Source organism: Eptesicus fuscus, chromosome 1 (genome assembly GCF_027574615.1).
Source record: "Eptesicus fuscus isolate TK198812 chromosome 1, DD_ASM_mEF_20220401, whole genome shotgun sequence".
NCBI classification, from domain to species: Eukaryota; Metazoa; Chordata; class Mammalia; order Chiroptera; family Vespertilionidae; genus Eptesicus; species Eptesicus fuscus.
The window spans coordinates 123,051,320-123,078,292 of record NC_072473.1 but is presented as its reverse complement, the minus strand read 5'-3'; the positions used below and the strand labels follow the sequence as shown (position 1 = coordinate 123,078,292).

The 26,973-nt window shown below is 41.0% G+C and overlaps 1 protein-coding gene across 1 annotated transcript in view; it reads right to left on the bottom strand.

Annotated features, from left to right (window-relative positions):
- Positions 1 to 7,311, bottom strand: part of NKAP (NFKB activating protein) — a 30,712-nt gene extending 23,401 nt beyond the window's left edge. The window contains exons 1-2 of the mRNA XM_008160923.3: positions 6,815 to 7,311; positions 4,201 to 4,281 (exon numbers count right to left, since the gene is read on the bottom strand). Coding sequence (XP_008159145.1) covers positions 4,201 to 4,281; positions 6,815 to 7,200 — 467 coding nt within the window. The 5' untranslated portion in view covers positions 7,201 to 7,311. The remainder of the gene's footprint in view (positions 1 to 4,200; positions 4,282 to 6,814) is intronic.
- Between the last annotated feature and the right edge of the window lie 19,662 nt (positions 7,312 to 26,973).

Genomic DNA, 26,973 nt, shown 5'->3' with positions numbered 1-26,973 from the left:
GGGCAATCAGGCAGGCAGGCAGGCAGGTGAGCGGTTAAGAGCCAGCAGTTCCGGATTGCAAGAGGGATGTCCAACTGCCAGTTTAGGCCCGATCCCTGTAAATCGGCAGTAGGACATCCTTCGAGGGGTCCCAGATTGGAGAGGGTGCAGGCCAGGCTGAGGGGACCCCCCCCCCCGCCCCCATGCACAAATTTCATGCACTGGGCCACTAGTTAAAATACTAAAGGCATATTTTACAGACCTAGAACAAACTCTCCAAAAATTTATATGGAATTTAAAAAAGACCCCGAATACCTGCAGCAATCTTGAGAAAGAAAAACAAAGTTGGAGGAATCACAATACCAGATTTCAAGTTATACTACAAAGCCACCATAATCAAAACAGCCTGGTACTGGCACAAGAACAGACATACAGATCGACGGAACAGAACGGAAAGCCCAGAAATTGACCCAAGCCATTATGCTCAATTAATATTTGACAAGGAGGCAAGAGCATACAATGGAGTCAAGAGAGTCTCTTCAATAAATGGTGTTGAGAAAATTGAACAGATACATGCAAAAAAATGAAAGTAGACCACACATTTACAGCATACACAAGAATAAACTCAAAATGGATAAAGGACTTAAATGTAAGTCATGAAACCATAAAAATCCTAGAAGAAACCATAGGAAGCAAAATCTCAGACATCCCTTGTAGCAATATGTTTACAGATATATTTCCTAAGGCAAAGGAAACTAAGTAGAAAATAAATAAATGGGACTACATAAAAATAAAAAGCTTCTGCACAGCAAAAGAAACCATCAACAAAATGAAAAGGGAGCCCACTGTAAGAGAGAACGTATTTGGCAATGATACATCTGATAAAGGGTTTAAACACCCAAAATATATAAGGAACTCATGCAACTTAACAAAAGGAAGACAATCTATCCAATAAAAAGGATGGGCAAAGGTCCGAAATAGACACTTCTCCAAAGAGGACATACAGATGGGCAAGAGACATTAAAAAAATGCTCTAAGTCACTTATCATCAGAGAGATGCAAATTGAAACAAAAAGAAGTATCACCTCACACCTGTAAGAACGGCTACCAACAACAAATCAATAGCTCTAGCCAGTTTGGCTCAGTGAATAGAGCATCGGCCTGCAGACTGAAGGGTTCCAGGTTCGATTCTGGCCAAGAGCACATGCCCAGGTTGCAGGCTCGATCCCCAGTAGGGGGCGTGCAGGAGGCAGCCGATCAATGATTCTCTCTCATCATTGATGTTTCTATCTCTCTCTCCCTCTTCCTTCAATAAAGAAATATATTAAAAACAAAACAAAAACAAAAAACAAATCAACAAATGACAAGTGCTGGCAAGGATGTGGAGAAAAGGAAACCCAAGTACACTGCTAGTGGGAATGCAGACTGGTGCAGCCATTATAGAAAATAGTATGGAGTTTCCTCAAAAAATTAAATATGGAACTGCCACTTGACCCAGTGATCCCACTTCTAGGAAAATATTCTAAGAAACCTGAAACATCAATCAGAAAGAATGTATGCACCCCTATGTTCATAGCAGCACAATTTACAATAGCTAAGATCTGGAAACAGCCCAAGTGCCCATCAGTAGATGAGTAGACAAAAAAGCTGTGGTACATTTATACCATGGAATGTTATGCAGCAGTAAAAAAGAAGGATTTTTTACCCTTTGAGACAGCATTGAAGGATCTGGAGAATATCATGCTAAGTGAAATAAGTCAGTCAGAGAAAGACAGGTATCACGTGATCTTACTCATATGTAGAATCTAAGTAACAAAAAATGAACAAACTGATGAACAGAGTGGATCCAGAGAGTGGAAATAAACAACATAGAGACCAAAAAACAATACAAAAGATCAATAAAACAAAGAGCTGGTTCTTTGAAAGGATAATCAAGATTGATGAACCTCTAGCCAGGCTTACCAAGAAATAAAGAGAGAGGACCCAAATAAACAAAATCAGAAATGAAAGAGGCGAAATAACAACAGACCCCACAGAAATACGAAGAATCATAAAAAAAAAAAAAAATACTATGAGTAACTCTATTCCAACAAACTGGTCAACCTAGGAGAAATGGACATATTCCTAGAAAAATATGACCTTCCAAAATTCAACCAGGAGGAATAAAAAAACCTGAATAGGCCAATAACTACAGATGAAATTGAAGCAGTAATCAAAAAAACTTCCAGCAAACAAAATCCCTGGTCCAAATGGCTTTATAGGGGAGTTCTAGCAAACATTCAAAGAAGAACTAAAACCTATCCTCCTCAGACTACTCCAAAAAATTCAGGAGAAAGGCACACTTCCAAGCTCTTTCTATGAAGCCAGCATTATCGTAACTCCAAAACCAGATAAAGACACCACAAAGAAAGAGAACTACAGGCCAATATTCCCAATGAACATACTAGTGCATGCTAAAATCCTCAACAAAATTCTGGCAAATCGGATCCAGCATTACATTAGAAGGATCATAAACCATGACCAAGTGAGACTTATACCGGGGATGCAAGGATGGTACAGTATCAGTATTTGCAGATGACATGATATTGTACATGGAAAACCCAAAAGGCTTAATCAAAAAGCTTCTAGACTTAATAAATCAATTTGGCAATGTAGCAGGATACAAAATTAAAGTCCAGAAATCAATGGCATTTTTATATACACCAATAATGAACTCACAGAAAGAGAAACTAAAAAGACAATCCCATTTGCCATTCCACGAAAAATATTAAGATATCTAGGAATAAAGTTAACTAAGGATGTAAAAGACCTGTACTTGGAAAACTATAGGATATTGAAAAAAAAGATAGAGGGAGACATAACCAAATGGAAGAACATACCGTGTTCATGGATTGGTAGAATCAACATCATTAAAATGTCCATACTACCCAAAGCAATTTATAGATTCAATGCAATCCCCATTAAAATACCAATGGCATATTTCACAGACCTAGAACAAACTCTCCAAAAATTCATCTGGAATAAAAAAAGACCTCAAATAGTCACAGCAATCCTGAGAAAGAAGAACAAAGTAGGAGGGATCACAATACTAGATATCAAGCTACATTACAAAGCCACTGTTCTCAAAACAGCCTGGTACTGGCACAAGAACAGACATATAGACCAATGGAACAGAACAGAGAACCCAGAAATCAACCCAAGTCATTATGCTCAATTAATATTTGACAAAGGAGGCAAGAGCATACAATGGAGTCAAGACAGTCTCTTAAATAAATGATGTTGGGAAAATTGGACAGATACATGCGAAAAAATGAAACTAGGGTGGGGGTAAGGGGGAGAGATCAACCAAAGGACTTGTATGCATGCATATAAGCCTAACCAATTGGCACAGACACCAGGGGAGTGAGGGAATGAGTGGGGGGGGGCAATAGGGGGATAAGAACACATATGTAATACCTTAATCAATAAAGAAAAAAACCAAAACAAAACTGTGGTACATCTATGCAATGGAATACTATGTTGATGTAAAAAAAAAGAAATCTTACCATTTGCAACAGCATGGATGTAACTAGAGAGCATTATGCTAAGCAAAAAATCCCAGTTGGAGAAAGATAAATATCACATGATCTCACTCATATGTGGAATATAATGAACAACATAAACTGATGAACTAAAATAGATCCAGAGACATAGAAGCATCGGACAGACTGTTGAGCCTCGGAGGGAAGGCAGGGGAGGGTGAGAGGGGTGGTGGGTAAGAGATCAACCAAAGGACTTGTATGTATACATATAAGCATAACCAAAGGACACAGACAGTAGGGGGGTGGGGACATGTGCTGGGGGTTGGGAGCAAACGGGGAGAGGTCAATGGGGGAAAAGGAGACACATGTAATACTCTCAACAATAAAAAATGTAAATTAAAAAAAGAAACAATATAAATATAAATGTATTTGTTTAAACACTGAACCCTTCTATGATTAGGAAATTAGCAACCCGTGAATAACAATTTAAGAAAACTTATCAGCATGCCAATCCACTCTCAGCATGTTTTAATCTTTAGGTATGTTCAATGTTTTAAAACTTAAGGGGTAGAAGAGCATAAATCACATGAAAGGAGAAAAATGTGAGCTGTACTTCAAGTTCTTCACTTAACAAAAAATTTGACAACAGACTGGATTTAAACAAATGATAAATTTTAAAAAAGATTTTTAAATCACTTACTCTGGTTCTGGATTCTTTGGAGAAAGTCCCCATACTTCAGGAGCTCCCAATTCTCCAATCCTCTCTCTCTCACTTAATCTCCTAGAAGATACAAGCATGTAAATTACAACTCCATAAATAAATGATGTTTCCTAAATATATAATCAAATTCCAAGAAGTCCAGTTAAGTCCTATTTTCCCTTTACATTTTAAACTTTAAATTAATAAAAACTTGGTTTAAATATAAACTCAACAATTGCAATCTGATGTTTTGATAGTACTTTCAAATGGTACAGATTACAAACAGCCTGAGAAGCTGGGCCAGAAATGCAGCCTATCAAGTGCATCCTTTCTGCTGCATACATGACATTGCTCACAACTGCTCATTTCATCTTCTGCAATATATGACAGAAACAGTTTTACATTTGGAAACACTTCATTTGTTTACACATTTATGAAAATAAAGAGAAGTCATTATTTTTGTTTGGTCAAACCTTCCATTTGCTGGAACTCAAGAATTAATGAAGAAAATAAAAATGAAGCATTAGAAGTAGAAAATAAAGGAAGCTCTGAAAACAAAAGTTTTATTGGAGAAAAACTGTACTCAATGAGATACCGGTTTTGTTTTCCTTTTAGTTTTTTTTTTTTTTTTTTTTTTTTTTTATAGAAAAGAAGTACGTATCTATCTACTCTTGGAGGCCACAAAATTTTTTTTCTTATTTTATGTTTGTGATTTATTCTCTTAATTTTTGTTATAACTCATAAACAAGCAAACAAAATACAAAAAAAACTAAGGCTTTCACAGCTGGCGTGGATCAGTGGTTGAGCGTCGACCTATGAACCAGGAGGTCATGATTCCATTCCTGGTCAGGGCACATGCCTGGGTTGCCCTGACCAGTAGGGAGCGTGCAGGAGGCAGCCAATCAATGATTCTATCTCATCACTGATGTTTCTCTCTCTCTCTTTCTTTCCCTTCCTTTCTGAAATCAATAAAAATATATTTAAAAATAAAACAAAAAAATAAGGTTCAGTGCCTCAAAGTTTAGCTGCTTGTTAGTCCATTAAAAAAAACCCACCTTACAATATAAATATAATTCATTTGATTGTTTGAATAAATGGTTTTTTACTTCTTTATTCAGGGAAAGGGACATTATAACCATGCAGTCAGAATCAGGCTTCCTACTTGAAGAAGCAGACAGTCTAAAAAGGGACATATTTATAACTGAACTTGGGATATAATGCATAGGGGGGTGGAGGAAGAATGGCTGATAGGCTGTAAAGATCAAGCAGTTAAATTCTCACCCCTGCTGCCATCTATTCTCTTAAGATAAATTATTTTCTTCTAAATGTACAAAGGCAAATTTCATACAAGAAGTTCCAAAATCTTTTTGTGAGGATTGCCTAGTAAGAAGCTGGTTTTTTGATTGATGCAACCTCAGGATAACGTTCTGAAAAACTTAATTTGCAGAGGAGGTCTCCAACATTAACTCAGGACCATTTTTATTCTTTCTGTTCCCATGCAGGAAAACCTAATATCTAACACTTAAGAACTATTATTATGTTCGGAGCACTAAACCATTACAATTCTAAAAGCAATTGTGCTAATTTTATCCCTTTTAAATATAGTGAAGAAACGAAGCTCATAGAGGTAAAGTAAATTGTCCAAGGTCACACAACTATTAAGTAGCAAAGAAGTGCTTCAAATTTAGGCAGTCTGATTCTGGAGTCTGTCCTCTTCATGGACTGTGCTTTATGGACTTTCCACTCCTGAAAGAAAACAATTCATGGGGACATCTCCCAGCTGTTATAACCTTAACCTCAATGACTGTAATACTTTAAAAGTGCCTGACACTCAATAAGTTTAACACTCAATAAGCATTTGATATTAAGGCTTAGTAATAATTATAACCCCTTTCCTTTCTACTTTTTAAACTACCATTTCCCCACTCTAATACTCACTCTCATTAGAGACCTGATCTCATCCTGACCTTATTTTTCATGGACAAGACTGAGAACATTTAACAAGACCTTTCTCAATGTAGCCTAATCTACAGTTTAGGAGGTCACGTTTTCTACATTCATTTCATTATCTTGTCTCAGAAGTTTTTCTCCTCTCCAATTTAAACCCTTAATCTCAATTCTTCCCAACTCGTTATAAAACATTTCCACTTACATATCCTGTTATCATCTTAAACCTGTCTGATCATTCATTCAACAAGCAATGGTTGTGTTTCTACAAAGTACTGCAAATTTTGTAATCAATAAAATAGGGCTTCTCCTTTCCAAGAGTCAATCTAGTGGGATATAAAAACATGCTCATGAATGATAACCACGCAACCAAGTAAATGCTATATAATTCCGGTAGGTCTGAGGCTCCTGTCCATGTCCGCTACATGTCAGGAGGCAGAAGGGAGTGGTGGGAGACCAGGGCACTGTCTAAAGAGACCTGAGGATGAGTGAAAACCCAAGGGAAGAAAAGAGCGAATAAGGTGTTGTCGTGGGTGGACTGAAAGAAGGGATGAAAATGGGCGCAAGGCAGGCAGAAAGAGCGAAATGCAAATAGTCAGTAGGGATGAACTATAAATCGACTAGGAAGGGAGGTGGGCGCAAGAGAGGGTGCATCCGTCTCACTCACTTCTGCCGCAGGCTTTCCTCCCTCTCCTTGTCCAGGAGGCTAGGCCAAGGCTTGTCGCTCCCGTAGGGGCGTGAGTAGCCGCCATAATAGGCGGACGAGGAGGCAGAAGCGAAGGGGGTGCCCCGTGTCGCAGAGGGCCGCTCTCGAGAGCGTGACCGCGAGCGGGAGCGGTAGGGCTGGTTTCGGGAGCCTTGGCTGAGGCCACTTGGCTGATGGCTGAGACCATTCCGATCCCCAGACCGAGAACAAGAGTGCGAGCGAGAGCGGCGGCCCCGCGGGGAGCGGGCGGATTTGCTGGGTTTAGGGCTCCTCGACGAACTGCGACGCTTCGCCCTGGAGCCCGAGGCCTCCCTCTCCGGGCTGCGCGAACCAGACACCGGAGCCATCACTGCCGCTGGGTTCCCGAGGCCGGGGGCGGGGGAGGGGGCTAGCTCGCTAACCTGGGAAGATAACGGCTGTCTTAGGTCGCAGAACCTGTCACCACGCCACAACCCGAACCTGAGAAAACCTTGGAAACAGTTCCGGGTACGTCGGCAAATATCTTCCCCGGACTTAGCTAGTGCTGCCTACGGAAGGAGATGTGTGCATAGGCATAAAGAAGCCGGCGGGGCAACCGGATCCGTACATCCTTCCGGTTCCGAGCGAGGTTGCTCGATTCTAAACTGGACTGGAGACCTTGTCTTTTCTTCATCCTCAAATCGAAATACCTGAAGAGAAGGACGAGACGACAGGCCACAGCACACTTTTCACTCAGCGGCCGTATGAACAACAAGCCCATGTAATTTTACATGTTTGTGTAAATGTGTATGTAGGTGCGCGCGCGCGCGCGCGCGCTCGCGCGCGTACACACACACACACACACACACACACACACACACACACAATTTTCTGTTTCCAATCCCAAGCAAAATAGGTAAGGTTTATCTTAATTGGTGGTTAGCTATGATTCCTAAGCCCAATATTGCCCAATTAGCTTAGAGGGCACACAGTCTATGTTAATGACTTGATCCTGATACACTCCAGTTAAATTTGCAGCCTAGAGAAAAATTGCATATTTCCCCCCCAGACATCCACCCCCACCAATTTACTCCAACAAAAGGAATTTGTAATTCCCCGCCCCCCTCCTTGCCCGGCCCCTTAAACTAGTCCCATCATATACTAGGTAGGCAACACATGGTCAATTATCATTATATCTATTCATTTTATACTGTTTTTAAATTGGAACACTAATTCTACAGACTTTAATTTTTGAAGACACAGTGAGTTTGTTGTGGAAATTCTGGATCCATTCTACTAGTAGCTAGATGGCCTCGTTGCCTTTGCTCCTAAGACATAACTTACCAGACCATGAAAGCTAATGCCATTAATTATTGGAAAACTTTTTTGGAATTTAAAGATAAGATAGATGTAGGACATAATGTTAAATGGAAAAAGTGGACCGCACTATTGGATATCTCACCCCCCCCCACACACACACACACATTGGTGAAGAGAGGTAGAACCTTATTTGGAGATAAAATACACCATGAATTATTCACATTTGTATTTCCACTCAGGACTACAGAGATTTTATTTAACCTCAATAATCTTATATTTGTATTTCCTTTTCTCCTCACAAATATTCCATCTCTCAATGTCCCCAGTACAATTCCTCATTTGTTTTATCCCACAATGCGCATATAGCAGAGTCAGTGTAAACATACACTGAAGCTGTAATGAAATAATTACTAAAAAGAGTTGAAGATTTTTTATCCTTAGGGAATACTCTCACTAGGGATGCACGATGAAATTACTGTATCTTAAACTGACATAAAAGTGTTTCTCTGTGTGATTATGCCACTAATGTAATACACAGATTCATTTGTTTAGTTTTACTTTCAATATTTAGGGATTAATTTTTGTTGTATAACTATGTTGGATATCTTCTATGTAAAAACAATTGGTCATGGGTGAGGAGTGAAATAAGAGAGTGGCCGGACTACTTGTTTCCTAAGAAAAGTTCGTTTTTTGGAGTTCACCAAAGCAACTGTCCCGGTCTAGGCACTGTCCATGCAGCTCTTCCCGGAGCTCATAGACTCCCAGACTGTGGTAACCAGGGTCTTCATGGCTGTGCACCAGGGAAAGCTCCACGTCTTGAATGCCGTCTCTATACTCCAGCCTGTGGCGATCCGATCCCTGGCTCGGGAACTCTTTCTGGCGCCTGGTCCAAGCGGTGCTGCTGGTGGTGGGACCTGCTGGGACGCGAACGCAACGAGGGCGTGCTGTAACAGGGATGGGTGCTTGCCAGAAGGGTGTGAGTAGGGGTGTGCGTGTGAGGGCTCTAAATTGCAGTTTAGATGACTACTTAGATTTGGGTGAGGGCACTGTCCTGAGGAAGGAACTTTGGTGGATAGTGCAAGCCGACCTGGGGTGGGGCGAAGGGCGGAGAGCACGGACCCACACAGGCACACCGAGCCCAGGGAGAAATGTTGGGAGAAGCCTCTCCGCCTGACCCACGATGCCCACCAGTGGGCGCTGTGGTTGTTGCTCTTAGGTCAGAGATGGGGCTGAAAAAAACGCTGAGACCCTAGCAACTCCAGCACGCTGGAGCGACCGCAGTCTACCTTGTCCCGTGGGCTCAAAGCACCACTCTCCTCTCCCGGGAGTCGGTAATTAATGGATGGGACTCTCAGGTTCTGGTTGGTTCTCCCCCAAAATCCAGGAATCAGACTAGTAATTCAGTGAAATGATAAATTAGGAAACTACTTGGAGTCCCACTGCAGGCGCCTGCATCCTAGTTTTGCTTTGCTTTTGCTAGCTGGCTAACCTGGCGAGTTGCTTTACCACCCTGTGCCTCAGTTTCCTCATCTGTGAACTTGCCGTCATAATAGTATCTACCTCATGGGGTTGTGAAGATTAATTGAAATAATAACAGTAGGCCACACTTAGCTGGTTCTTACTGTGTTCCAGGCAATAGTCTAAGTCAGTGGTCAGCAAACTCATTAGTCAACAGAGCCAAATATTAACAGTACAATGATTGAAATTTCTTTTGAGAGCCAAATTTTTTAAACTTAAGCTTCTTCTAATGTCACTTCTTCAAAATAGACTTGCCCAGGCCGTGGTATTTTGTGGAAGAGCCACACTCAAGGGGCCAAAGAACCGCATGTGGCTCGCGAGCCGCAGTTTGCCGACCACGGGTCTAAGTGATGGTATCTAATAAAAGAGTAATATGCAAATGACCATCACTCCAACACACAGGATGGCCGCCCCCATGTGGTCAAAGATGGCCACCCCCATATGGACACAAGATGGCCACCACAAGATGGCCAGCAGGGGAGGGCAGTTGGGGTGGACCAGGCCTGCAGGGGAGGGCAGTTGGGGGTGATCAGGCCGGCAGGGGAGGGCAGTTGGGGGGGACCAGGCCTGCAGGGGCGGGCTGTTGGGGCGGACCAGGCCTGCAGGGGAGGGCAGTTAGTGATGACCAGGCTGGCAGGGGAAGGCAGTTAGGGGTGACCAGGCTGGCAAGGGAGGGAAGCTAGGGGTGCCCAGGTCAGCAGGGGAGGGCAGTTGGGGGCGACCAGGCCTGCAGGGGAGGGCAGTTGGGGGCATTTGGGCCAGCAGGGGAGCAGTTAGGCGTTGATAAGGCTGGCAGGGAGTGGTGAGGGGGTGATCAGGCTGGCAGGAAGAAGCAGTTAGGGGCAATCAGGCAGGCAGGCAGGCAAGCAGTTGGGAGCCAGCAGTCCTGGATTGTGAGAGGGATTCCAGATTGGAGAGGGTACAGGCTGGGCTGAGGGACATACACCCCCTTGCACAAATTTTGTGCACCGGGCCTCTAGTTTGTTTATATTAACACAGTTAGTCCTCTTAACAAACCTATGTTGTAAATAACTAGATTATATAGAGACTAGAGGCCCGATGCACGAAGATTGGTGCAAGAATGGGCCTTCCTTCCCCTGGCTTCTGGCACCGCCTTTGCTCCGGCCCCAAGCCGCCTTTCTGCCGACGCTGCCCAGAGGCCCAGAGCGGCTGGGGCAGTGTGGAACACCTGCGTTGTCACCATGGTGATGACCAAGCATCCCGCCTCCGGCCCGTTCTGTGTCTGTGTATGCAAATTAACCCTCCATCTTTGTTGGGTTAATTTGCATACTCCTGAATGGCTGGCTGGCGTCACGAAGGTACGGTCAATTTGCATCTTTCTCTTTTATTAGTGTAGATAACTAGATATCTGAATGAGTAGGAGAAGGCAGGAAGCTGAAAAATACATTTTTCTCAGTCTAACATTTTATTTTTCATGAAAATAACATGTTATTAATATAATTTGTGGTACCTAAGCAACAGGATAACAGATAAAAATGGGATGGGGGGAACCTAGAAACTAACTGAAGTCAGGATGTTGAAAACACATTCTTCTCAGTAAGTGCAACTTATTACAGGCTTACCTTGGAGATATTGAGGATTTGGTTCCAGACCACAACAATAAAGTGAATCATGATAAATTTTGCTGGTGGAGGGCCAATTTTTTATTTAAAAAATAAAAAACAGCCGAAACCGGTTTGGCTCAGTGGATAGAGCGTCGGCCTGTGGACTGAAGGGTCCCAGGTTCGATTCCAATCAAGGGCATGTACCTTGATTTCGGGCACATCCCCAGTGTGGGGTGTGCAGGAGGCAGCTGATCGATGTTTCCCTCTCATCGATGTTTCTAACTCTTCTAACTCTCTATCCCTCTCCCTTCCTCTCTGTAAAAAATCAATAAAATATATAAAAATTAAAAAATAAAAAATAAAAAACACATTTGTGAAGCTCAATAAAGCAAAGCACAATAAAATGAGGTATGCCTGTATTTCTTCTTGAAATGAGATTGCCCATGGTAAATATTTAACTAGAAATAATCAGGAAAGTACTTAATCCCTAAAGAGGAAAACATATACTTCTCATCACTAGAATAATTTATTTTCATGGAAGAATGATGCAAATATTTATTGCAAAAATATCATAAAATATTATAATAAATAATAGATGTTAACTAAATATAAAGTTAAATATGGATAACTAGAGATAAGTAGAATAAGAAAAGTTTGAAACTAGAAAAAACAATCCTTGCTAATTGTAAATTTCTATTTCTTTCTGGAATAATGAGTTACTGCTATAGATTTTCAATTGTACTTTTGTAACTACTTGAGTAGAGAAAACAAGACTACCTAGTTGAAGGAAGGAAGCTGAAAATCTATTTCTTTTCAACTCTAATTGTTGGACTAAAGAATTAGTGCCATAGGCATCTAGTGGCATGTAGGTCATTAATAGCCAATAAATTAATAGTCATATCCAAAATAATGAGTTGAAAGCAGGACGTTGAAGAAAAGTGCTTGAATGTTGGAAGTTGAATAACCATTTAGTGTTGCATTCTTATCTACTATTGGAATAATGAGATAGTACTATAGCTGCACAATTTATAATAGCTAAGATTTGGAAACAGCCTAAGTGCCCATCAGCAGATGAATGGATTAAAAAATTGTGGTACATCTACACAATGGAATACTATGCTGCTGTAAAAAAAGAACTCTTACCATTTGCAATAGCATGGATGGAACTGGAGAGCATTATGCTAAGCGAAATAAGCCAATCAGAGAAAGATAAATATCACATGTGGGATATCATATGTGGGATATAATGAACAACATATACCAACAAACAAAAGTAGATCCAGAGACAAAGAAACACTGAACAGACCATCCAACCTCAGAGAAAAATCAGGGGAGGGGGGGTAAGAAATCAACCAAAGGACTTGTATGCATGCATATTAGCATAACCAATGAACACAGACAGTGGGGCAGTGGGGGTTTGTCTTGGGGGGCAAGAGTGGTGGGGGGAGTCAATCGGGGAAAAAGGAGACATATATAATACTTTAAACAATAAAACAATATAAATTGCCTCCTGTCCTGGCTGGTTTGGCTCAGTGGATGGAGCGTCGGCCTGTGGACTGGAGGGTCCCGGGTTCGATTCCAGTCAGGGGCACATACCTTGGTTGCAGGCTCCTTGGGCCCTGGCCCTGGTCAGAGGCAACCAATTAATGTGTTTCTCTCACATCTATATTTCTCTCTGTCTTTCCCTCTCTTCCACTTTCCCTAAAAATCAATAGAAAAATATCCTCGGGTGAGCATTAACAATAAATATATAATTGCCTCCTAAAACTAATATTTTCAGCTCTTTAATCTGAAACAAATTTTGGAATTTATTGAATGGCTTCTCAATAGCTATTAGAATATTTTACTATTTAAGTGTTCACTGTTATAAAAGACTGTGTATTTACTTTTTAATTTGTTTAATTAATTAGTGAAATGATTTTTAGTATTTTTAATGAAATTTTATTTTGACAAGTATTCTTGTGTAATATAAGCCTTGATTTCCTAGACTAATCTACTCTAAGTTATAGTGAATTATTCTCTCATGGTACCAAAATGTTGTCCAGGATCATATTTATTATTTTTTATAAATAAATTGGTCCTAAACATTGTGTATGTGTTGTACTTTTCAGATTTGAGGTGTGAAAACAATGAATTAAAGACCACATGATCACTTTCTGTATGTTGTACAGATGCTATATATCCGATGAGGTTTTAAAAAATGGTCAGGCTCAACAGTCTTTTTTATGTAACTTTTCCATTTCTTTCTTTCTTTTTGGTCTGTTTGCCTTTACATTATGGGCCATTTAAAAAATTTTACATTTCACATAAGGTTTCTTATAAATTTAACATTCTGATCAATATATCTCTATTTATTAGCAAAATATACATTTATTATAAAATATATTTCATGTTAATCATTATATGTCTCATTTTCATTTTATTATTGTGTATTCTATTTTTATAGAATTCAACAGATTTATTACTTTCTTCTAATTTAAAATCTATTTTATTATTATCTTATTTCCCCAAAGAGTTGATTTCTAATGTTAGACTTATTAATCTCTTCTGACTTAAAAAATATATTTTTATTGATTTCAGAGAGGAGGGGAGAGGGAGAGAGAGAGAGAAACATCAAAGATGGGAGAGAATCATTGATCAGCTGCCTCCTGCACGCCCCCTACTGGGGATGGGGCCCACAGCCTGGGCATGTACCCTTGACTGGAGTCAAGCCTGGGACCCTTCAGTCTGCAGATCCGCGCTTTATCCACTGAGCCAACCAGCTAGGTCCTGACTTTCAAAAAATATATATTTTCGTTGATTTCAGAGAGGAAAGGAGAGAGGGGGGAGAGAGAGAAAGATTGGTGATGAGAGAGATTCATTGATTGGCTGCCTCCTGCACACTGTCTACTGGGGATCGAGCCTGCAACTCTGGCATGTGCCCTTGACTGGAATTGAACCTGGGACTCTTTGGATCCCCAGGCCGAAAGTCTATCCATTGAGCCAAACCAGCTAGAGCATCTTCTGACATTTTTTAGTTATTTGTCATGACATATATTTAACCTGATACCATCTTTGTAATCCCTGTTTTTAGGTATTTGAAATACCGTAAATAGAACAGATTTTAATGCAATCTTAACTTTTAGTCTGTTTTTGTCTCATGGAGATAAAGTGTAGTTCTTAGAGACAGTATATGATTGACCTTTTTTATAAATCAATAACCCTTCATAATCTTACAGATAAATTTAATCTATTTCTATTTTGTATTTCAAACTATTTTTGGCATGTGCTTGAATATAATAAATAAAAGTATAGGTTTTTAAATAAAAAAATAAATGGGAAAATATTATCGGGTGAGATTTTAAAAAGTAAAAATAAAATAATAAATAAAAACAATAAAAAGATAATGGCCAGATACTAAAATATTTGCAAAACACTTATCTGATAAAGGACTTGTATCTAAAATATACAAAGATCTTTTAAAACTCAACAACAACAAAAAATAAACAACCCAAATTAGGAACAGGTGAAAAAAAGCCTTCACCAAGAAGATATACAGATGGCAAGCAAGTAGCATATGACCTCATTTTCCATGACGGGATTGAAAATTTAAACAACCATGAAATACCACTACAGACACATTCAAATAATTAAAATTAAGAAAACTGATGAGGATGTGGAGCAGCGGTAACCCTCATTCATTGCTGATAGGATGCAAAATGGTACAGATACTTTGGAAGACTATTTGGAAGTTTCTTACAAAGTTAAACATACTCTTACTGTACACTCCAGCAACAGCACTCCCATATATTTATCCAAATGAGTTAAAAACTTATGTCTATACACAAACTTGTATGTGAATGTTTATAGCAACACTATTCACAATAATCAAAAAGTTGAAATATCAGGGGTGGGGAAAATAAGGATAAACAGGTAAAAGACAGGGGATTTTTTAGGACAATGAAACTATTCTATATGATACTCTAATGCATTATATTATGCATTCACCAAAACTCACAGAACTGTCCAATGCAGAGTGAAATTTCATACAAATTATGGGCTTCAGTTAATAATGTATTGATATAGGTTCATTAACTGTAACAAATGCATCACAAATGCAAACTATTAATGACAGGACAAACTGTGTGTTGGAGGAGGGTATATGGAATTCTCTGTATTATCTGCTCAGTTTTCTGTAATTCTAAACTTCTAAAAATTAAGTGTACTAATTTAAAAATATGAAAAAGATAATGGCTGAAGTTTTTGGAAGCTGAGAAGGCATAAAACCAAAGATCCAAGAAGTTCAGAGAACCCAAAGCAGGATAAATATAAAAGTCAAATAAAATAAACCAAATGCATTTAGGCATGTCATAGTTAAACTGATTGAAAACAAAATTTTAAAAGAAGTCAGAGGGGAAAGGATGCATTACAAATAGAGAAACAATATTCAGAATGAAGAATGACTTCTCATGAAAAGCAAGTGAATCCAGAAGACAATGCACAAGCATCTTTAAAATACTTAAAGAAAACAATGATCAACTCAGTATCTTATATTTACTGAAAGAATTCATCACAAAAATGGTAGCCTAAAGACATGTATTAATTCTCTACCTCTGACACACACACCCACACACTCACACACTCACATAGGAGAGGTGAGATAATTCATTTTTAGCAAACTCTAAGGTTAAACTTAACAACCATCAATGAATCTCTCTCATCACCAGTAATAAAGACAAACAGAAAAAGTATGTCAAATATATGTTAATGAAGGAAACTAGACTTCTGTGAACACACATTAGGGTATACAGATATTGGATTATGGTGTACACCTGAAATTTTATAATGTTAGGAACCAATGTTGCCTCAATGAATTTAATAAAAAACAATAAATTATGAAAAAAGGTATATATCAAGTCTGTAACTTTGGCAGACGGTGACATTTTACTCCTAGCCAAAGCTGGAGTATATCTCAGTTATGGTGGCCATGTCTCACAGAAAATTACTTTATTGGTACTGTGCTATATTTGACCTGGGAGTACAGTTCAGATCCTAATGTTACCCATCCCTGACTTTGACATTGATCTTCTCTCTGAAAAAGGACCTGCAAGCACCATTTCTCTCTCTTTTCACAGGGATGGATCTTATATTACCAAAGCAACTTTTGAATTCCAGGAACTTTTGTGATTTGGGTACTGTTTTTTCTTAATGGAGGAAAGAGGGGAAAGAAACAGGACATGAATAGCTATAGAACACTTCCATGCCAGGCAGGGTGCTAGGTTCTTCATGTGTACTATTGTGTTGAAGAGTCAAGACAACCTGAGGAGATGGGTACAGTCTTGGGAGATACAGTGTAAACTGGTTGAGAACTATAAGCCCCGGAGTCAGACTGCCCATGTTCCAGACCCCCGACCCTGAAAAAGTGGCTAAAACTTTCTGTACTGTTTCCTTCACTGTAAAATACAAATAATAATAGTACCTACTTTATTTATGAGGATCAAATGTGTTACTATCTGTAAAGTGGCTAATATAGGACCTGGCAAGTGCTATTTAAGTGTTAGCTATTTTTTCCCCAAAACAATATGTTTTATTTATTTATTTTTATTATTTTTTTCCTTTATTTTATTTTAAAAATATATTTTACAGAGAGAAAGGGAGGGGGATAGAGAGTTAGAAACATCTATGAGAGAGAAGCATCAATGAGCTGCCTCCTGCACATTCCCTATATGTACGCAACCAAGGTACATGCCCTTGACCAGAATCGAACCTGGGACCCTTGAGTCTGCAGGCCGACGCTCTATCCACTGAGCCAAACCAGTTAGGGCTTCTTTGTTGATTAAGATATTACATATGTGTCCTTATCCTCCCATTTCCCCATCTCCCTGCTCATGCCCTCACCCCCCTGGTGTCTGTGTCCATTGGTTAGGCTCATATGCATGCATACAAGTCCTTTGGTTGATCTCTTCCCCTTACCCCCTCCCTCCCTTACCTTCCCTCTGAAGTTTGACGGTCTGATCGATGTTTCTCTGTCTCTGGATCTGTTTTTGTTCATCAGTTTATGTTGTTCATTATATTCCACAAATGAGTGACATCATGTGATATTTATCTTTCACCAATAGACTTATTTCACTTAGCATAATGCTCTACAGGTCCATCCATGCTGTTGCAAATGGTAGGAGTTCTTTCCTTTTTATAGCAGCGTAGTATCCCATTGGGTAGATGTACCACAGGTTTTAAATCCATTCATCTGCTGATGGACACTTAGGCTGTTTCCAAATCTTAGCTATTGTAAACTGTGTTGCTGTGAACATAGAAGTGTTAGCTATTTTAAAGCCTATTTATTCTCAAAGAGATAAAGCAAACACCCTACAGTTGGGGATCCAGCACACAGTTGAAGGCCCTATTAATGCTAGGGCTTTAATGTGTACTTTTGGTAATGGAGCCCCTAAGGGCCCCTGGGAGGGGGAGGAAGATGTCTATTAAGAGCAGGACAGCCGAAGCCGGTTTGGCTCAGTGGATAGAGCATCAGTCTGCGGACTGAAGGGTCCCAGGTTCGATTCTGGTCAAGGGCATGTACGTTGGTTGCGGGCACATCCCCGGTGGGGGGTGTGCAGGAGGCAGCTGGTTGATGTTTCTCTCTCATCGATGTTTCCAGCTCTCTATTCCCTCTCCCCTCCTCTCTGTAAAAAATCAATAAAAATATATTAAAAAAAAAAAAGAGCAGGACAACCCTGGCTTTCTTTCTAGAAGCTGAGAGGATGTATCCATTGCACAGAGCCCAGGGCTCCCAGCAGTCCTGCAGTTGTCAAATAGGCAGGGCCATTTAAACTCACCTGTTAAAAACAACCAAACAAAGTTCAATAAATGGACAAATACTATTGATATTTATACTATGACTGGATAAGGAAGAGAGGTGGAAGAAAGGAAAAAAAGAAAGAACAAAAGGCAGAGAGACAGGAGAGAGGAAAAACTCCCCCTGAGGATGAATACTTGACAAGTTAGCAAACTGTTTACCTTGAGATAAATAAACTGCACATCTTTGACTTGGGACAACAAGGGAAGATATCACTGACTTCTTCAATACTAATGAGCTCTTAATGGTTTAGAACACAGCATTCTATACACGAACATAGTGTATTTTGTTCTCCACTTTGATGTTTATTTTGGAACTTGCATTAAAATCAACTTTCTGAACCTTTTCTGGGAGGAGGGGAAAACCCCTCACACCTCCATTTCTCTAATTCCAGTGAAAACTAGTTTTGGGACTTATTTTTGTCCAGTCAGATCTAATAATAGAATGAATCCTGGGAATAAAAACTTTCAGGAATAAAAGAATTAAAATTAAAATGAGGTAAATAATTATTTTGTATTTTTTTCATTCTGGAAAAAATGGTTTTGGCTTGTGTGTGACATGTGACATTTTGCCCCTGTGGAAAACATATTTTTGCATCTCATATCCAGATTTCAAGATATTAAGCACACCAACCAGGATTTATAATCATATGCTATGTTTGGACTCAAGTTTTTATACTGAAAGAAATTTAGATAATGCAAGTGAGACTTTAAAGTTCAGGGGTGGAATAAAATGAAAAACATAGACTGATAAACAAGAACAGACCCAGAAACAAGGAGGCATGGATCAGACTGTCGGGCCTCAGAGGGAGGGTAAGGGAAGGTGGCGGTAAAGGGGAGAGATCAACCAAAGGACTTGTGTGCATGCACACGAGCCTAACCAGTGGTTAAGGACAACACGGGGGTGGGGGCATGTGTGGGGAGGGGTGTGGGCTGGGAATGGGGGGATGAGGACAAATATGTGATACCTTAATCAATAAAGAAATTTTAAAAAAAGAAACAAAAATCCCTAAAGATTTAAGCAACCTAAAAAAAAAAAAAAGTATTACATATAGTAAAAATAAATAAATAAATAAATAAATAAATAAAATAAAATAAAATAAAATAAAATAAAATAAAATAAAATAAAATAAAATTCAGGGGTGGGGAATGTCCAGCCCGCAAACTACAAAAAGCCCATGAAATCATTTGGTCTGGCCCTGCCTAGGCATTAGGGGTGAGTTAATTAAATGCTTGACCAAATATAGCAGGCTATATTTTTATATACATTTTTATTGATTTCAAGGAGGAAGAGAGAGGGAGAGAGAGATAGAAACATCAATGATGAGAGAGAATCATTGATCGGCTGCCTCCTACATGGCCCACACTGGGGATCAAGCCTGCAACCCAGGCATGTGCCCTGACAGGGAATCAAACCGTGACCTCCTGGTTCATAGGTCGACATTCAACCAGTGAGCCATGCTGGCTGCCGGTCGGATTAGAGCTGGCTAATTTTTTTTTTTTTTTTTTTTTTTTTAGAGCTGGCTAATTTTTAAGTTGATAATTTGGTATGGCCTACGAATGATGTTATAAATATCCAAATGGCCCTTGGCAGAAAAAAGGTTCCTTACCACTGACCTAGAGATTGGCCTCCTCTGAAGGAAGCGTGCATGCTCTCTCTTGCAGGCCATCCACTGCCTGGGCTTGTGAGCCCTCACCTGTACCTGTGAAGGGAATGGACTGGATACCCGAAAACGTCCCCACAGTGCAGACAGACTATTGTGGTTTCTGCCTTTAGCCAGGGCGTCCCCCAGAAGAAAAAGAGGTACTTAGCTTGGGAGAGCCCCATACAATGATTGCACTACTGCTCCACCATATTCACCCTTTTACTGCCAGGCCCCTCACCATTTGTCTCATGTGCCAAATGAGGGTGACCTTGTGTGAGAGCTCCGCAAGAGGAAATAAGTATGTGTCTGCTGTGAGGAGGAGGCCGAGGCAAGGATTCCTTCTCAGGGAACACCCTGCTGCTTGGCTTAATGGGAGGAGGGGGCATAAGGCAAGTCTTCAATGAAAAATAAAAGTTATGGCATTCAGCATTCTTAGGATGAAGGGTATGTTATCACAGCAACTGACCCCAGAGGTGTCCGCTCAAGGTTTGGAGCACCCCAGTCCAGGCCCTGGGCTACGGGAAGTCAAATGAGACCCAGATGCACTTCTCAATAAGCAAGTCCAGGGAAGTGCTCTGTGTTGTCCCCATTATTTATCTCCCAGAACCCCAGCATTTCCTAGAGGTGTCCCATGAGCACCGAATGACTGCATGGTAACACGGTAGCTCCATGTGTGCTCAGAGCAAGCCCCGTGGCCATCGCAACAGCCCATGATGAGAATTCAGGCAAATGTACATCTGTTCCTGTTTGAAACAACTCGGGTCTTCACTCCCCTGCTGGGTATACATTCACAGTAACTCTTCTCTTCCTTTAAAAAGTCCCTTTTCCCATCTATTTGGAGGACCACACTCCTGTATCGCCCCATAAAGAATTGTTTCTGGGCCCTTTCTTTCCCCTGCCCTTTGTTCTATGCACTTGTAGATGAAATGGTTGCTTGGATTTTTGATTGACAGGCATTTCCAAGGCAGATCTCCAAGGTTCTGATTACATTACGTTTGTCTGAATTTAGATCCAGCTTACATAAATGTAGTTTTTAAAACAAATTTTGCCCCATATAGCTCACACCTTCTTCCCACTTCATTTGACCGCCAACCTTAATATTTGGAAAGTTCACTGGCAGGTGTTCTTTATTGTGAAAGCAAGAGTGCATCCAGAGCTATTACACAGCTATTCCATGCTGAATCTACTGAACTCCTTACAAGATTGTGCTTATAACTCCTCAGCCACAATAAACATGTACAAGGACAAGCTGCCTAGGGTCAACGTACTTTTAGGAAGTCAGATTCTAAAGATGTTTTATAAATCAGTATATTTACGCATAAAGCATAGTGAATTTCTGATCTATACTTTTGCCATATTCGGAGTTTACTTTGAGATAAATTATCTTTGGGGCATTAGTTAATTTGGGGGATTAATTTGAGAAGACATCTCTCTTTGCAAACCTAGGCAAGGGTAAATTATTTTTTAAAAACCATATTATATTGATTTTTTACAGAGAAGAAGGGAGAGGGATGAGAGTTAGAAACATCGATGAGAGAGAAACATTGATCAGCTGCCTCCTGCTCACCCGCCACCAGGGATGTGCCCGCAACCAAGGTACATGCCCTTGACTGGAATCGAACCCGGGACCCTTCAGTCTGCAGGCCGACGCTCTATCCACTGAGCCACACCGGTCAGGGAAAGGGGTAAATTACTATATGTAGCAATGCTTTGCATATTGTTTACGTCTCATGCTACCATACCACCACAATACGTCTGGCACCGGAAAGAAGTAGAGTCATGTTTAAAAAGTAGTCTATGTGACAAAGACACCATCCACTTACAGGAAATAGATTCACGTTTTCTTCTCTTTCGGGCAGCCTGAGCATGACCAAAGAATGTTCTTTGTGAGTGTGTGTCAGACTGGGTGTGAGGGTTCACAGAGGGATGTGTGCTGCGTATTCCCACCTTTCAGTCTTAGGTTGGGAAGGCTGAATGTGGTCCTTTCAGCTGTGGCCAGAGAGAGAAGAAATCAGGACTGGGTCTGACGGTGTCCTAGAGTTTATATTTGTACAGGCCCTGCAGTTCGGTGGGTACTTAAAGCATCCAGAAACCACATGTCTAAAAGAGAAGGAAAGTTGGTCAGCACTAGGAAGTAAGAAAGTTTGACTTCAGAATCATCTAATGGAAATGGAAATGAGTATACATGGGGTGTTCTCAGATTTTCCACACTCCCACAAGGCCTGAGCTCTCTCACTAGTGATATCATCTTTCTGCCGAAGCCCGAAAACACACACACACACACACACACACCACTTTAGTGACATCGGACACCCACAATCGAGAAGGTTGGAAGAAGAAAGGAATAAAAATCAGTGAGCACCATGGCAAAGGGTGGGTGCCTTCCCAAGAAAACGGAGCCGCCCTTCACACTGGGAATGCAGAAGCACGAGACACTGACCTTTGGTTACTCCCAGCAGAGAGGAAAGTCTGATGACACCACTGTACCTTCTCTTCAGTCATTGCAGTCACTCCCTAGGGGGACTGTGGTGTCCACAATTGCTCACTTTTAACATAAAACCCCACTAAATGAGCCTCACATTACCAAATATTACTGCAAAACAAAGGTTCATCTGTGAAGAACTTAATGCCTTTTAAAAAGTGGGCCTGGCCTCTTCACTCCCCCAGCCCCATTTTCCCCTCCCTTGGCAGTTTCACACAAGGAGGCCACCAGGAACAAAGCAAAGGTACAACTGCTTCCTTCCAATGAGTGAGTCTTCTGCCACACCGCTCAGGAGACCATCTCCTTACACCGGGTTTCAGCAGCACCAAACCCAAAGTTCCCCTTTGGTGCTCAGCAGCAGAATCTGGAATTCTCTCCAGGATGTGCAGGGGGGCGAGGTACATTTGAAGGCGTGACCCGCAGCTTCTGGGCTGAGGAAGGAATGATAGATAATGGGCTTTCCTGGGCTGGTGGGGGGAGGGGAGAAAAGGGAGAAGAGCCTCCTTGTGGCCTTGGTGGAATCTCTGCTCACTTTTCTTTGAGCCAGCAGAACCCATGGGCCAGAATATTTCCCAGTCTCCTCCACAAAAGGGAAGGAGGTGAACGGGATGTGGAGCACACTGGATGGAGGTTTGATGGTCACGTTCCCATAACGCCCTGTGAGTAGCCTTCTAGGCTGATTCCCTTTGAGTCCAGTGTTCAGCCTGAACTTGTCAGCATGAATGGAGCTCACCCAGTCTGGAAACACCTTCTTATCTCACTGGAGACACACCCCATCCAATCTTGCACATGTGTGTGGTCCCAAAGGGGCAGGGTGGTGATGAGGATGGGAAGATGGTGGGAACTGAGGAGAAGGTATGGGTCAGTGCAAACTCACCCTGGGCACATGGGACATTTCTGTGATGTGCAGGGCTTCCTGAAAATGATGCAGGAGGTCATCTTATGAAAGGAGGCCTCCTTGTCATTGACGTAAAATGACACTTCCTTCACAAGTTCCATACATACCCTACTAGTCCCCATATGGCACGCAAACAAACACATGCTGAGAATTTGCCTCTTTATTAATAACACAACTGCAGAGGAGGTAAGGGAGGCATGGGTGCCATAAGGGTCAGTGGCACCAGACAAACTGATCTTCACTCAGGATCCTGGACAAGGATGTCATTCTAGGGTTCTCAAACACTATAAATATAGGTGGTTTAGGGTAGCAGGTGGTGCATTCCTCAGCATCGCTAACCTCTGATTCCTCGATTCCTTGGCCCTCCTATTCTTAAACCAAGCCTACAATGAGAGGGAAATGGGATGGGTTTAGTATAGTGAACAGTCAGTGTCATCACAGAAAAAAATCACCAGATGCAACATTATATGCCATTGAGACTTCAACTGCATCAGAAGCTATTTACGTATTCTACAATACCTCAGCAAAGTTAACACCACCACCACCCCCTTCAGCTGACACTTGGTGCACACCCCTTACTAGTATGTTCCAGGTGATACAATAGGCTCATTACTCCCACTTCTAATTTTCTAATGGCTTTTGCCACATGTTGGATGCAGGTCTAGCCTGAGGTGCACCATTGCTTGGTGGCAGGATAAAGAAAGGTGTGCATCCTGAGAGGTGTCAGCGGTTCAGCAGGCTTCTGCACCCTCCTCACTAGGAATAGTGTCACTTAGTGCGTGTGAGAATTTAGTCATGGTACACAGCGGGCCCTATTTTAAATCATAATGAGTTTAAAGGCTGCCTATTTGAAATTCCCATCTTCTGTGGGAAGTACATAATGAACTGGAAGGAAACTATGGGCTTTTAAATGGAAGGTTTCCTTCAGGGATGTCTAAGGGGTCCTTAGTCCTCTGAAACCTCTTGAGCGTTAGAAAGGTGCTCCAGCATGGAGTCTGTGGCTTGTCTACTGGGTCATGGGAGTTGCTGAAACCCCCGGACACAGCCTTGACATTTTAGCCTGTAGTGATAAGCACTGTTGAGTCCAGCTCAACCAGATGCCAATTGACTAAAACTCTCAAAAACATCTTTGGCCAACCAAAAGTTTAGAGGTAAGAGGCATATCATTGTAACCGTTGTAATTTCTCTCCTTTTTTTCTTAAATCCACACCCGAGGATACATTTCTATTGATTTGCAGAGCGAGAGGAAGGGAGAGAGAGAAAAATATCGTATGTGCACCAGCCATGATGAAACCACAACCTAGGTATGTGTCCTGAGGGTGAGTCAAACCCACAACCCTTTTGGTGCAGGGGATGACCCTCCACCCAACTGAGCCACTGGCCGGGGAAAACCATTCTTAATTCTTTACACCCACCCTGCCCCATCCTGCAAAGCCTCCTGGAGTCAGGACCAGGTCAGCTCTCTGCTCTGGCTACAGTTCCAGGACCCTCCAGCAGAGCTGCTGCTGTCCACTATGGTAGTTATCCTAGGCGCTGCTACTCAACCAGGAGTCCCAACCCCACCCCTTATTCATAGGGCAGGAGAGGGAACAGGCATTTCACGAAGATAATCAACTACCGTGGTAAGAGATCATAAACGTTTTCCTCTCCGAATATCTACCAACTCTTAGAAAACAAACAAAATTGACAGAATTAGACTATCTTCTCACTGTTCTAGTTAACGGGGTTTATGTTGTATTTAAATCCTTTTAAGTTCCTAAACTGCACATGTCAAGCGACATAAAGAGGCATCTCTCCTGCCTGAGACCTCATTTGTGCACTCCCTTATTAGGATGTGTGGTCTTTGTGCTGCATGAACATATAGTCTAAAGAAGCTTTGGGGGAATCCAGATACACCAGTGGTCACATCTCCATAAACGTAAACAAAGCCCACAGCTAGCTGTGGCATGGGCTCAGAGTGGGTCTGTATTCCCTGTACTTGTTTCGCAAAACTGTAGACGACTTCCAAAGCTAGCCAATCTCCCCCTTTCTCACCCCCATTATTCTAGCAATGTTTTCAGGTTGATATATCAGTGGGTTTCAGAAATTTGAAATACGGGGCTGTGACTTTTTACAGTGCCTTGTCAAACACTTAAAAACTAAAGGAGAACTAGGTGATGAAACATGTAAGCTATCTTACCCTATCAGCTTAATTAAACATAAGTTGTTGGTATCGAGCAGCAATTTTCAACCTTTTAGATCTCATGGCACACATAAACTACTAAAATTCTGTGGCACACCAAAAAAATTTTATATTTTGCCCATCTGTCAAAGAAAAATAGGTATATAATTTTGATTCATTCACACCAGACGCCTACTGTTGTGCTGGCTGCTGTCAGTTTTGTATATGACAATGTAAGGGAAAAGAGGTCAGAGACCCTGACTAAATATTGATGTAATGCATGTTTTAAAAATTATTGTGGCAACAGGTTAAATGTCACCGATATAGAGCATCCTGTGGATAAGTTACTCCATCACCCCAATATTTATAAACGCAAAGATTTAGCTAAGAGCTTAAGCTTGGCTCTAAATAATTTAGTACAATCTGACATTCTTATAAGCTGCTCCTCTGTGCATTAACCTGACTACTTCCAAAGTCAGGCTGAGCCCCAACATGACTCCACACACACAGAAGTGCTCCTTAAAGGACACCAGTGATAAGAATTGAAGTTTATTGAATGTACTGATGAAGATCAAGGCAGGCCGCCCCAAAATATGTGGATGTGGCATACTGATTGTTTTTTATGAAAGATACCTGAGAAAGAGCTGGTGCAAGAACAACACTCTGACTCCTCTCTCTCTCCCCCTGAAAACAGAAATAAATCTCCCCATATGAAAGGTACCATCCCTGCACCAGGAGCTAAAGAGACATCCTCATGGCCAGAGATAGGGAATTCAGGACCCAGAGGCCTATACGAACAAGTCTTTAATAATTACTTACTAATTTACTCCCCTAAGCCAAACTCTGCTTGGAATCTTCACTGATTAAGCACCCAAGTCCCTTTGTCTTGTCCATTCCTCACAAATATATTGTTTCTTTCTCTAAGCAGTACAAAGGCTGCCTGCTTGGGACATTTCCTTATGTCCCCTTTTTGTGAGATCGCCCTATGCACATATTAACTTCCTTTTTTTCTCCTGTTAATCTGTCTTGCTTCACTACACTTTTTACACCAACCAGAAGAACTAAGAAGGGAAGGGGGAAAATTTCCCCCCTCCACAATAATACACTTATACATGCATATATGTGTATATGTTTATAGACATAAATATCTATACTTTTATAAACAATATATGTTTAATTCCATACCCAGACTTGGGGAAATGTTTTTTTCCCTCCCTTTAAGAAATTGTGTTCTAAAAAACAAAGGGGAATCTATAATTCTTTCAACCATAAAGATACTATTTAATAAAAGAGATTGTGTTCTGTCTGGTAATGGGAAATAACCATAAGTTGGAGTTTACATATCCCATTTCCCTCCATAAAGATTCCTGAGATCAAAACAACAGAAAAGCACACCAACGTGAGAATATCTAGAAAAAAGGTGTCCAAATCCTGAAACAGGTTTTAGGATGGCTCCACTGCCAAATGGCGTTTTCAGGTTTACTGACCTGCACTCTGGCTTCAGTATCACCGATGCGTCTCGAAAGGTCCCTTCTGAGGGGAGAAAATAAGAGATGCTCAGTATTTGGCAGTGCAAATAAAATGAAATGCATGCATATACATTTCATGCTTGTTTAAAATTTGCATTCTCCTCTCAAGAACTCCACAAGTAAATTTTTCTGTCATTCCCAGCACCAGGTTTGCTTTATAGATGGTTGCCCTGCCAAATTTAAGGTGGCATCAACTACTCAGCAGTCATAAT